The following is a 14,150-nucleotide window of genomic DNA, read 5'->3' as shown; positions in this document are numbered from 1 at the left end:
TTAGAACTTTGGAATTTCCCAAAATTCAACTGGAACAGTCTATCTACTCTAGCAAGAATGCCTGCTAGCAGGAAAAGGGAATGAAAATGACTGACAGATGACAGAGATATACCCATCATCTATACTAGTGGCAGCCACATCCTTGAATTAGCACTGCACAGATAAAACTTCACAATGCTTTTTGAAAAGGTATCCCGATCTAGAAGAGACTAAAAATAAGATGCAACTACTGAAATATATTTTTACTGCACATTCACACATGTAAATGGTGACAATGAAATAAAGCAATCACTGACGAGCCATTTTCATCCACCCATTTAGAACGCACATGCCCCACACTGAAACAACAAAATAAACCAATATGTGAAAGCCATCAGGGCATGTGGAACAGGGGTAGAGGAAAAACATATTTTTAATCCCTTATACTTTTTTATTCTAACAAGTTTAATTGCAGATTTTAATATTCATAAATGTCTCCTTTTTAATACTATTGAGCTTTTTGTTTCAATAGTACCTGTTGCAGTGAGTTAAAGGCTTAATTATACATTGTTCAAAAAATGTTTTCAGCTGTTTAAAATGTTTTGATTTTTAACTTTATAAGACATCATCTTGTTATTCTCCTACAAGAATAGTAGAAGGTACAAGGTAAATAAGAACACCCAACTGACCTTCTCTATAGGTTTCATTATTTTATATACCCTTATGTCACCGCTTATCTAAACTGTCTCCATATTGCCATGTCTAATCATTTTACATGTCCTTCTAATTCTGCTATATTCTTTTTGAAATGGAACAGCTAGAACAGCATTCAAGCATCTCATCTATCTATAATAGTATGGTAACATTACAGTATTATTCTCTATCCTATTCCTAAAGCAAGCTGGCATTTGTTTGCCCTTTTTTTTTTTTTTTAACCAATGCTGAGGAAATGCTTTCATTGAACTATTCACAGTTACACCCTAAACGTTTTCCTGAGTTGTTGCAACTAATATTTACAAGTAACTCCACTTGTTCCTTCTAGCATGTTACCTTACATTTGTCTACATTTCATTTCACCTACCAGTCTTGCCCAATTGTCTAACTTTGTTAGGATCTTCGGATAGTCTTGACTAGCCTAAAATGTGACATTTGAAATTTTACTACCTCAATGTTCGCCCTCTTTTCCAGTTCAGTAAAGTATTAAAACAACATGTCTCACTACAAATCCTTCGGGCAATCCACTTTAGCGTCCTTCAATGTTGAAAATTGACCATTTATTCCTATTTGTGTTCCCAATCAGTTCCTCAGTCCATTTAGGCTCTAACTGAATAAATGGTCTAAAACTTGTATGACAGTCTAAATGAGAACTTATATCACAAAATCTGGAGTAGTTCTGGAAAACTCTAAATAGGCAGAGTTTGGACACATAACCCTGTGGAGATATTTGATAATCCCTGTGACATAAAAGACAGACTAACTGGCACTTTAAGGACCCACTAAAGGCTTTTAGTATCCTTGAAGGGATGGGTTCAGACATTATGACAATATAGTATTGAAGTGAAACAAAATCCAAAGGACAGATGTCTGAATTCTCCTAAAGCTTCTTTTGAGGAATAAAACAGATTATGAGTAGAATATGTAATCAGAGGTAAGATACCTGAATCACACAGAAAGAAATTTATTGCATCTCAGATGTATGCATGTATCTCCCTTTTTGGTTTTACAAAAGGGATTCAGCTTTCTTTTACATAGTAAATAACCTAAATTTGTAAAACCAGAATCAGAAGGTTAGAGATTTGATTGGTGTATTCCAGGACAGACCATTTAGTAAAATCAACTAGAAAACTATTGCTCAGCTAGCGACCAATTAAGTTATGCAATTAAACGTTTATTTTAAGAATGTATCGATTTGCATAACAGCATATTGTGACAAAGTTCCTCCTCTGCCATGGTGGGTCCTGCGCTTATCGGTGGATTTTCTTGCCTCAGAGGTTCATGGCAGCCCTCAGTTTGGCCACTTTCGTGGCTCAAATCTGCCGTTCACTCAGTTAGCCTCATCACTGGCCAGCATGGGGAAAGGAAGAAGAATAATCCCTGCAGTCTCTGCTGATCCACCTAGTGGATCGGGGAACAGGCCAGAGACCTTCCCCTCTGGTGGAACCCACAGTCCAGTTCAACTCCTCCGGAATCAAGTAGGGGGTTGGGGTGATGGAGGGAACCAGGGCCTGCCCTCTACTCTGGGTTCCAGCCCAAGGCCCTGTAGATTGCAGCTGTCTACAGTGGCTCCTGTAACAGCTGCGTGACAGTTACATCTCCCTGGACTACTTCCCCATGGCTTCCTCCCAACACCTTCTTTATCCTCACCATAGGACCTTCCTCCTGGTGTCTGATAATGCTTGTACACCTCAGTCCTCCAACAGTCCGCGTTCTCACTCTCAGCTCCTAGTGCCTCTTGCTCCCAGCTCCTCACATACACACCACAAACTGAAGTGAGCTCCTTTTTAAAACCCAGGTGCCCTGATTAGCCTGCCTTAATTGATTCTAGCAGCTTCTTGATTGGCTGCAGGTGTTCTAATCAGCCTGTCTGTCTTGTTTCCAGAAAGTTCCTGATTGTTCTGGAACCTTCCCTGTTACCTTACCCAGGGAAAAGGGTCCTACTTAACCTGGGGCTAATATATCTGCCTTCTATCACTCTCCCGTAGCCGTCTGGCCGGACCCTGTCACAATATGTCTTATGCTCCTATTGATCTCATAGTAAAGTCTTTAAAATGTGCACAACCTCTTGCCTCCCCTGTAACCATGGAAACCTCAACCAAACACCTCATTCTGAGGAGCTGCCGGCATTACAATTCCTTGAGACAATAAGCACTAGTCGTAGGAGCAGAAAAATAATCAAGGCACAAGATACTCTGGAAAGCAGCCAAAACATGTCTTGAAACATCATTAGGTAGGTGTATACTATGTTCTTGAATACATGAGCTTTGTGCTGCCTAGACAGGTATGCACATTTTAGGGATCAGCCTCTTACACAGCCTGTTACTAGGCTACAACTTTCTAGATGGTTAGTTCATGGGAACTGTAGATTTAAAAAAAATTATCCATATGCTGCAATACCTCTAAAGTATATACAATTTAAGGCATTAAGGAAATGTCCTAACATAAGATTACTTGGAGAACTAATTCCTTTCCTATTCCAATTATCAACATCGTGCACAGAACTGTTGAATACAGTGGAAGCTATATTACATAAACCGGAGCTTCCATAGATCCATTTGCTCAGTTGCAGAAGAAATATTGGCACAGAGGCCCTCAGAGAAAAATCTATTCATCAGAGGCATTGGGATAAAACTGCCTAGGGTCAGCCCTAAGTCATGCCACCAGTTTATGATTCTAAGCGATCACTCACTACTGGGGGATCAGAGTAGCAGTTTTGGGGTTGGTGTGGCATGCACAGCTGACTTTATGCCAAAGGAAATTTTCCTGCCATTAGAGAAATTCTCCACTGGCCAATTACAGGCAGAAACCAAATCCTATGTAGCACATGTCGAGTGCAAAGCAGTGGGAATGGAGACAAGAATCTGTCCCACTGACTGGGCTGGGGGTGTCAAATTATCAGGTGGCTAAAAACATTTCCTGAGAAAACTACAGGATACATCCACTATCTCGGTCAGCACTGAAAAACAGAAGTACCTCAAGACAAATGAATAACTGTGGCAATGACACATCCACAGATTTGCTCTGTCCTGAGCAGGCCACATGTGTGAAAGGACCTATGGGAGATCTCTCTTGTAGTATCAATATGGCCACCAGTGAAGCAACTAATTTAGAGGCATCTTAGATGGAAGAATTATCAAGCCATTTCCTCAAAGCAGTGTGTATGTGTGAGTGTGTGTATGTATGTATGTTCACTGAGGTGCTAACATTTGTCTAGGCACCCGTGAAACTGTTCTAATGCAGTAAATTGCATCCAACTGCACTGAAAAGAGATGCTGAAGTTGAAAGAAACTTATATCAAAATATAGGGGAAAAATCTGTCAAATTTCCTTCATGTTGCCACCATGCACTAAAGCTAGTTTGATTCATGTATGCTTTCTTAAAGCATCACAGTTACTCTATGGCCTGGTCCCTGCTTCATTAATGAAATGTAAAACAAATTAATGGTGTCTTAAAAGACAAGTCTCCCCAAGACACATTCTGCCACCACATAAGAGGTGCACTGAAGACCCTCCCAATCACTATATCAAAAGGTAATCTGCATATTGAGGAAATGATGCGGCTGTTCTAAATAGTCAGCTTTCTCCATGCATCAAATCTAGTACTGATAATGGTGCCAAGTCTTGTCATGCCAAACTTAAAATCCTAGCGCGCAGAAAGGTTTTGAAAATACCTAAAATATCACAAGATGTGCTGCTGATGCAATAAAGAGGTAAACTTAGTTAGGGCTGCTACAGAGATGGAGCCAGAGTTAGTCTCCTAAAGGAGGTGGTTTCAGCTGGTAGAGACAAAAGAAACATCTGCTCCTTTTATATGGGCTAGCATTGAAGCATGCACCCTGTCAGCAGGCAGAGTAGATGCAATAGACAATGCGCTACATGTTTAATGGCAACAATTAAATGGTAGCCCATTTACACACATCTTGACCAGTGTGGTCTTCATGAACTCCATAAGACTGCAGAGATTTAACACTGAAATTGTGTAATACAGATCTCCCAGAGACACTGACTACCCGAAGGTATGGTAAATGGACCTAACACACTCTGCAACTAGGGGTAGGCCTTTCCCTATTGTGTAGGCAGGGAGCTCTTATGGTAAAGGATTATGCTAGTCAGCAATATCACTGGACCATAACCCAGTACTTTGTGATAAGGCACAAGAGAAAAAACACAGGAAACCACTTATATTTGAATTTCAATCAATAAGATTCCCATCCCCCCCCCAAGAGAAAACAATATGCAAAACCACATACTGAATACACATTAACCTCCTTCACGTAAACTATTGGCCTTAATCTAAATATACAATATTTGTTTTATGTCTGCCTTAGACACCAGTCACAGCTCCTCACTCAATGCGTAATGAAAGGAATTGGCAGTTGAAGATAGATGCATCCTATTCACCCTCCCACCAGGTGATTTCTACATTCTTAGGTTGCTCATCAGCTATTGGTCTCTCTACACCCAAGGCTAGAATCCAAGAGTGGAGTTTTATTACTTTTGGAGCACCAGAAAATTGTTTTTCCACCAAAGTCAGAGACTGAGCCCAGAGCCAATTGGTCTCCCTCTGCAGGGCTGACATCTGGGGACAGGAGAAGGGTATTTGTTAATCTATGCACAAGACTAAATGCCACAGAATGTGTTGTCCCAAACTGAGTAGGCAGAACACGGAAATCAGGGAAACTAATCTGCATTAGCTCTCCTTTCTTGGGGAGCTGCCACATAGGAGCTGCAAATTTTGGGGGAGCTGGCTTTCACTGCAAGATCACCCTTCTGCTAGATAGGTTAATGTGCCATCTTTTTGGCTTGCTTTAGTGCAGCAATATTTATGATGCAGAACAGTATGCACTGTTCAGAGAAAATGTAAATGTTTTGAATTTTGTTGATTTAATTCAGATCTTCAATCTTATTTTACTCATGGTGGAGAGATTAAAAACACTCTCACTGTTCATCTTGGAAAAGAGATGGCAGAGGGGGAATGAGATAGAGGTCTACAAAATCATGAATGATGTGGAGACAGTGAATAAAGAAGTGTTGTTTACCCCTTCACATAACACAAGAACCAGAAGTCACCCAATGAAATTAATAGGCAACAAGTTTAAAACAAACATAATTTTTCACACAACTCACAGTAAACCTGTGAAACTCATTGACAGGAGATGTTGTGAAGGCCAAAAGTATAACAGAGTTCAAAAAAGAATTAGATAAGTTCATGGAGGACAGGTCCAACAATGGCTATTAGCAAAGATGCTCAGGGATGCAACCCCATGTTCTGGGTGTCCCAAAACCTCTGACTGCTAAAAGCTGGGACTGGATGACAGAACGGATCACTCGATAAACTGCCCTGCTCTGTTTACTCTCTCTGAAGCATCTGGCACAGGCCCCTGTCATAAGACAAGATACTAGACTAGATGAACCACTGGTCTGACCCAGTGTGACCATTCTTATGTTATTATGGTGCCCTCTGTTTTTAGAGCCTGCCAAAGCAAATTCCTATTTTGGTTGTAAACTGAACTATATGTTTTAATTATTGCAAATCATCATCCATGATTGTTTGAAAAGACTTATGATAATATTCTGAATGCAGCAGAAAGTGATAGGGCTTAGAGCTCAACAATTTCAACTTGTATTGAACCTTCTGAAGTCAAAATGTCTATGTATACCCTCATTATGACTAAAGTTAGTACAGCGCCATGAATGGTATTTTTCAGTTCATTGCTATTCTAGATTCAGCAAAATGTTATGGTTTTTATATATTATACAAGGCTAATAACTACAAAATTGAGTGATTTTTAAAAAATTCTATATATAGAATTCATAGAATTTTTGGCAGCTTGTAACACCCTTATAGTAGAGCAAATACTAAGTCTAAATTATATAATTTAAAAATAATTACTTGGGATGTATCATTTTAAGTTGGAATGAAATGTATAAAAAGATCTGTGTAAATCTGAGTGTGTCAAAATTCCCTCCCTCCACCCCCAACAATTATTTTAGGCCTTCTTCTGGTGCATTTGCTGAAACCAATGCCAGGTCAAAAACACATACATTTTAATCTGAACATATTATGAATGTTAACACACATTACAACATTCTTTTCCCTCTTCCTCCTGTCTGATGGAGGAAGGACTGTACTCCACATTAGCCCATTTGCACTCTGGCTTTCTCTGCTAGCCCATGGACCAAGTACATACCTACAGCACCTCTCCTAAGCACTTCCCGTTTCTACGGTCAAGCGAAACAAAAAAAAATCTCTATTAGAAGTATTGCAAAGTAACACTTGATACAGGAATCAGTAGTGGAAGGCGGACAGAAATGAGGCCTACAGGGAAAATTTCCTCCTCACAAAATTATTTGCAGCAGCTCCTCTTCTGTCAAGTGGGGTCCTAAGAAGTAGTTTCTCTTCTTCTACCACTGAGAGCAGACAGATTAAAGATGCACTGTTGGTATTGAGTAAAGCCCTGATGATAGAGAGTAAATCCCTGCGATGCCTATATTTTGTGGGCTCTCCGTTAACTCTGCTGCAACCAAGCAGAGCTCACCTAGCGGTACAGTGTGTAAGAGCTGCACTCTTACATTGTCACACAGGGATGACCTTGCCAAAAAATCACTGCTTTTTCACACTGCCCACATGAATCACATCCAAACTTGCAAGTTACTCATGAGTAAGGCTGCGATTTAGTCACGGAGGTTACGGAAGTCACGGAATCCGTGACTTCCAGCAGCCTCCATTACTTCAGCCTGCAGTGGTCAGGAGCTGCAGGGTCCCCCCACCGCCCGCTGGGGCAGGAAGCTGTGGGGTACCCCTCAGCTCCTGGTGGCCGGGAACCCCCATCTCCCTGCCGCCTGGGGCAGCGCAGCGGAGGAATCCCAAGCTCCCAGCAGGTGGCAGCAGGGGAACCCCCGAGCTCCCGGCTGCCAGGTGTGGCAGTGAACCCCAGCCGCCAGAGGTGGCGGACAGCTCTGGGCTGCTGGGGAGGAACCCAAGCTCCTGGCCCCCATGGGTGAGCTCCCAGCCCCTGCGGGCAGCCGGGGATGCCCAGAGCTGCAGGCGACAGGGTACCCTGCAGCTGCCCTGCTTGAAGTAGTGTGAAGATCCGCAGATCCCCATTTTGTCAAGGATATTTTTAGTCAAAGTTAGAGACAGGTCACTGGCTCCGTGAATTTTTCTGTTTTGCCCGTGACCTGTCCATGACTTTTACTAAAAATATCCGTGACAAAACCTTAGCCTTACCCATGAGTCATGCAAATGTTGTTACAGTTGCTATTTTCGCTCTCCCATTTATCTTCCAAACTATTATTTCATTTTGGAAAGCATCTTAGGCATATTTCGCATGTAAGAAACTATCCCAAAAATGTTATTCTATTTAAACTGCGACAATTTTTTTTGGTTACAGTAATTTTAATGAGGAATCCAGTACCTAATTAAGACAGCAATAAACCTATTACAAAGTATAGGGATAGGGGATGAAAACTTTTTCTAATTATTTTAACTAGGGCAATTTGTATTTACTCGTCAAGACATATCAAATCTACAATATTTCTCTTTGAAAATTAACCCAGCTTGCTGCAGAGGAAACCAGCAATACAAACAACAAAAGTTGTCACGAACCTTATGTGCATGCCCTGTTTTTTCTTCAACATTCTATTTGTTAAAATACTCTGGATAATTTTCTTGGCTCTGTTTTTATTATTTCACCAGCCTTGGGAACTGCTAGCAGTTTTATAAATGGACTATAAGTGTCTAATTTCATTGCAGCTTCTCTAAGTATTTCTACATCCTTTCTTGAAGTGTTATTTTGTAACTACTTACAGCAATGCTTCTTGGCAAAGAGCAAACATTCTTTTTTTCCCCCCTCTTCTTCATAGAAAAAAAACAACTATCACAAAGCTGTGAAATTTATAGGCACTTTCCAACACAGATCCCAGCTGGTCCTACATCTATTATATTTACAACTGTCAAATATAAAGGGAAGGGTAAACCCCTTTGAAATCCCTCCGGGCCAGGGGAAAGCTCCTCTCACCTGTAAAGGGTTAAGAAGCTAAAGGTAACCTTGCTGGCACCTGACCAAAATGACCAATGAGGAGACAAGATACTTTCAAAAGCTGGGAGGAGGGAGAGAAACAAAGGGTCTGTGTGTCTGTCTATATGCTGGTTTTCTGCCGGGGATAGACCAGGAATGGAGTCTTAGAACTTTTAGTAAGTAATCTAGCTAGGCATGTGTTAGATTATGATTTCTTTAAATGGCTGAGAAAAGAATTGTGCTGAATAGAATAACTAATTCTGTCTGTGTATCTTTTTTGTAACTTAAGGTTTTGCCTAGAGGGGTTCTCTATGTTTTTGAATCTAATTACCCTGTAAGATATCTACCATCCTGATTTTACAGGGGGGATTTCTTTTTTCTATTTACTTCTATTTTTATTAAAAGTCTTCTTGTAAGAAAACTGAATGCTTTTTCATTGTTCTCAGATCCAAGGGTTTGGGTCTGTGGTCACCTAGGCAAATTGGTGAGGCTTTTTACCAAACCTTGTCCAGGAAGTGGGGTGCAAGGTTTTGGGAAGTATTTTGGGGGGAAAGACGCGTCCAAACAGCTCTTCCCCAGTAACCAGTATTAGTTTGGTGGTGGTAGCGGCAAGGACAAAGGGTGGAATATTTTGTACCTTGGGGAAGTTTTGACCTAAGCTGGTAAAGATAAGCTTAGGAGGTTTTTCATGCAGGTCCCCACATCTGTACCCTAGAGTTCAGAGTGGGGGAGGAACCTTGACAACAACAAACTTTTAAAATGAGAAGTCGGTGAAAACATATATATAAAATTTAAAGTAGGTATTTTAGAAATATTACACACACACACACTTTTAATTTTAAAATTGTTGATTTATCCTACAACCGCACTTGGCAGCCTTGGACACAACAAAATCAATTGCAAAGGAAACTATGGATGACCCAAATCAGCAGATGGAGTGTTCTCTAATCTCATCTTTATGTAAATTTCTAAATAGGTATTTACATTGGGTAATATACCTTGAAAACAAACTATTTGGATTTTTAAATTAGAAACAAAAATTAAGAAAAGAAATTTGGAATAAAAACCTTGTATGTAAATAGTATTAACTGAATGCATTATAAAACTGTTGTCCCATGTACCAAGAGCAAGAGAGAACTGTGAGGCAAAGCCCTCTTGTTGCACTATTGACACTTTACCAACAAAGGAGGTTTCCTGATACTATTGTGGCCAAGAAAAAAACATACCTGGCACAAGCTAAATACTCTAAAGCTGCCCTAGGTAAGGGAAACAGCTTTTCAGTTCTTTCCCTTGCAACCCACCATTATGGGTAAACTATTTTTGAGGTCTGATTTTATGATCTTCAATACACTACTAAGCTTCAGCACAGGAAAGTGTGTTAAGGATATAATGTGAACATTTAATTCCCTTGGATTTCTTTATGTCACAAAGTTTATATTTAACAAGGAATTTGATACTAAATTACAACAAGCAGAGAATTAAAAAAAATAAATCCATGTTTGAAAATGTGCATACTTTCCATTAAAAGTGTGGCTCTAAGAGTATCTAGTTGGTGCAATAAATCTAGCTGACAAGTAGTAATCAGATGATGAGTAGACATTCTTACCAACTGTACTTCTCCAAAAGCGCCTCTTCCAATCACCTTAACAACATCATAGTCTTCAGCTTTCATTTGTAAAGCTCGAATTTTTTCCACAATTTTCTCATCTAAAACAAGTTTAAAGAATGACATCATAAAGACAGATCTGTAGCAGTGTGAGAACAGCTCTGGTAATATTTGTCATCCAGACAGTAAAAACAAGCCATTTGAATACAAAAGTTAAAATTTGCAACTAACTCCTACGTTGTTTTTAAACCATTTGCTCAGAATTAAAATCCATAATTGCAGTCTTTTTGGTATTTCTTGGTAAACAGTTGAATGATCATCTCCTCGTAACTGTGAAAACTAATACTATTCTAATTTCAGTTGTAGTCTACCTAATGCCTTAGAAACGTACACTTTTCAAGCCTCCAGACACATTTTAGCCGTTAAGGACCCAACATGACAACCTTGAACTTTTACTCCTCTGCCACCTGCTGTGCTGCCTCCATCCACTAATATTCTTTTGATGAGGGTGTAACGTTAAAGTACCAAGCACATTCAGCAGCATGGCAGGTACAATCTGCCGGGATATACCTGTGAGGTTCAATAGCCATCAAATGGTTAAGCATAATACTGAATATATTTCTTTCACAACAGGACCAGAGAAGAGTCTCTGGTCCAGGAAACATTTGTGGTTCTTTCTTGGGGTTGCCCCTTTCCAGTCCTTCCTTAAGCAGGAATCCCCAGCTTTTCTCTTTAGAATGGGGCTGTACTACTTTCTCCCTACCCAGGAGTCTCCCCAGCTCTCCTCTATGGAGCTGAGTTGTATATTAGCCAACTGGGGGGCCTTTACCAGTTTATGCCCCAGCTAGTCCCCTTTCCTTAATTATCATTCATGTTGCTCAGCAAGGCAGCCTTTCACTGCTGGTATCTCCTGGCATCTGTTCTGCTGTGAGAGGAGGCAACCTTTATGCTAGTCCCTTTCTCCCAGGTCATCCCCAGTTGGTCATGTGAGAGGGGAGCTTTGCCCCACCCTCTCTGCAAAGCTCCCAGCCTTAAGTCCTTAAAGAAACAGTAACGGGATTTCCTTCTGAACGCTTCTTACCCCCAGGACTGCTTCCTCTCTCCCAGTGTCTCCCAAATCCTTGGGTATATAATCAGACCTTTCAATCTCTTAAAGAGCCGTGCCACATCATGGGTTAGGCAGACCATTAGGCCACACTACCCTTAAGGGACAGATAACCAAAGGAATTTTTGCTCCCCAGACCAATGTAAACATTAATGGAATTATGGTTCCTCCTGTTTTTCCCAGGACACTAACATTTGAAAGGAGTGAGTATTCCCTGAATAGTTGCAAATCTCCCCCCCCCCCAAGTTTGAGTTCTAGTTTAGAAAGCAGTTTTAACTAAGCTAGTTATAAAAACTGCATCAGCTAGCACAGCTTTGTCTATACTGCAGCTCCAATTGGTTTTAAAACAAGACTGAATTTTTGGGAAAATGTTCCTTCCATAGACAACAGCTATGTTTTGAAGTGGTTTAAGAGAGAATCACAGTAAGTTTGTTGTTTACATGACAAAGATGCACCTAAAACAAACATTGCAATTAAACAACCATACTTTAAAATCTATTTAAGATGTGGTAGAAGGACTTTTCTGAATTAAAAGTATAGTTTTATTGAAAAATTTACATGACAGTGTATGCCATTTTGAGTAATTACATATTTATTTTCTGCAGATTACAATAGAACCTCACTAACTGCAAGACTTCTGAATTACTGAATTTTGCAATTGGTAGTTAAGCAAAAGATAAAATAAAGTAAGGATAATACATCCTAAAAATACCCATTTGACTAGTACTGTTTTAATTATTGATAATGCTTTAGTATTGATCAGTATACTTTCCAATACATTTGTAAGAGTAATGAAATTTTAGTAATGAAACATCACCATTGCAATGAGATCTCAAGTATCTACTGAGAAGGGAATGCTGTTTTTATAGTGCAAGCTCTGTTTTGTGGTAATTAGCGAAGTACACATAAGTAATGTATAGTATTTCTGCCCATTCAGCTTCCAAGACTGTTATAGTGCAATCATGACAACATCAAGCATATTTAAGTGCAACTTACATCTATTTAAGAAATTATCTATGTTCTTGTTTTTCCTCAGTGCTGGAAAATCCAGATCAAGGACCAAAGAATTCAGGCCATCCTGAAAAGAAATAAAAATAAGTTAATTGTAAACATGTTTCTAGAATTTCAAAATTAACATCTCTCTTAAAACTATTGTAATAAATATGGTTCTATATTATTCAAGCACAGACTACAATCCCATTATGCAAATACAGTTATCTTAATGAACGAAAAGGATTGCACAGGCGCAAGGGCAGCAACATGTGTTTTAGAATTCTCCCTCACTCAAGGTATCGTTTCACTGGATTTCTGATCTTGAATTCGGACTCCCTAGGACAAGACAAATCAGAACTTCCCTACATCTTAAAACATTTTTGTTCTTTGAGGCACAGTAAGGCAATCTTCATTCTGAAATCAATTGTACAGAATAACTGGTTTCAGTAACTTTTATGAATGGGAAGCAAAGAGCTCCCCAAAAATCTAAGTATAATAAAAGTCCAAAGAATATTTATAGAACGGAAAGAGGCTATTAAAAAAAGTTTAGTTATTGAAAATATTTCTTTCCCTTATCAACACTGAAGGGAAGTGGGACAGGTGAGTGAGAATCTCATCTAGAAAAGGAAAAATGCAAAATTTCTCCTCTAAAGAAAGCATATTAACTGGATTCCTTCTCTTAGAAACCAAAGCTCAAAAGGCTGTCTCCACAAATACATAAATTGTCCAATCATGAAGAAACAAAAACTGTTAAAGGAAGTTTCATGTATTCAGAAGAATCAGAGGTCATCCAAATCCCCCATCCACAGAAGCAGGCTGGAGAGCTGAGGGGAAATACTAATCAGGTGGGAAACAGCCAAAAGGTAGGACCAATATGGTCCTCAAGATGAGCATAATGAAAGACTTTATGTGCGACACATTTGCTACAACAGAGATACAAATACAAAAGAACACATATTCCTTCTCATTAGCATAAATTCACGAGTTAGGCCAGATTTTTGGTCCAGAAAATGTGATTATTAGGGCTGTCAAGTGATTAAAAAATTAATTGTGATTAATCATTGATTAATCATGCTGTTAAACAATAATAGAATACCATTTATTTAAAATACTTTTGGATGTTTTCTACATTTTCAAATATATTGATTTCGCTTACAACACAGAATACAGAGTGCACAGTGCTCACTTTATATTTATTTTTATTACAAATATTTGCACTGTAAAAAACAAAAGAAATAGTATTTTTCAATTCACCTAATACAAGTACTAAAGTGCAATCACTTTATCATGAAAGTTGATCTTACAAATGTAGAATTATGTACAAAATTATGTACACTCCAGAGTAGTGGTGGACAACCTGCGGGCCACACGCGGCCCGTCAGGATAATCCGCTGGCAGGCCACAAGATAGTTTGTTTATATTGACCGTCTGTCTGCAGGCACAGCCGCCTGCAGTTCCCAGTGGTTGTGGTTCGCCACCCACCACTGCTCTGGAGAATACCAGCACCAGAACCACTATCTTGTGGTTAAATGTACTGACGAAAAACTTGTTAAATTCCACAATTTTACCAAACTGGTATTCCTCAAGGAAAAAGGAGTTTGTATACAACCGACCTGCTATGTCAAAAGAACACAGTCAATATAACTCCTTATGCAGGAGATAATGTATTTTTTTTTTCAAAACAAGATAGTTCAGATCATTGGACAGCCTTTATTACATTCATTGTGTTC

At 39.4% G+C, this 14,150-nt stretch overlaps 1 protein-coding gene across 2 annotated transcripts in view; it reads right to left on the bottom strand.

The window, feature by feature from the left end:
* The window catches only part of ROCK2 (Rho associated coiled-coil containing protein kinase 2), a 163,645-nt gene that overhangs the window by 79,498 nt on the left and 69,997 nt on the right, over positions 1-14,150 (bottom strand). For both annotated transcript variants that reach the window (XM_084622351.1, XM_084622352.1), the window contains exons 2-3: positions 12,424-12,505; positions 10,323-10,423 (exon numbers count right to left, since the gene is read on the bottom strand). In XM_084622351.1, coding sequence (XP_084478477.1) covers positions 10,323-10,423; positions 12,424-12,505 — 183 coding nt within the window. The remainder of the gene's footprint in view (positions 1-10,322; positions 10,424-12,423; positions 12,506-14,150) is intronic.

The sequence above is a fragment of the Lepidochelys olivacea genome (assembly GCF_965140295.1).
Source record: "Lepidochelys olivacea isolate rLepOli2 genome assembly, chromosome: 3".
Lineage (NCBI taxonomy): Eukaryota > Metazoa > Chordata > Testudines > Cheloniidae > Lepidochelys > Lepidochelys olivacea.
The sequence above is the reverse complement of the archived record's forward strand: the minus strand, read 5'-3'. Positions and strand labels throughout refer to the sequence as shown.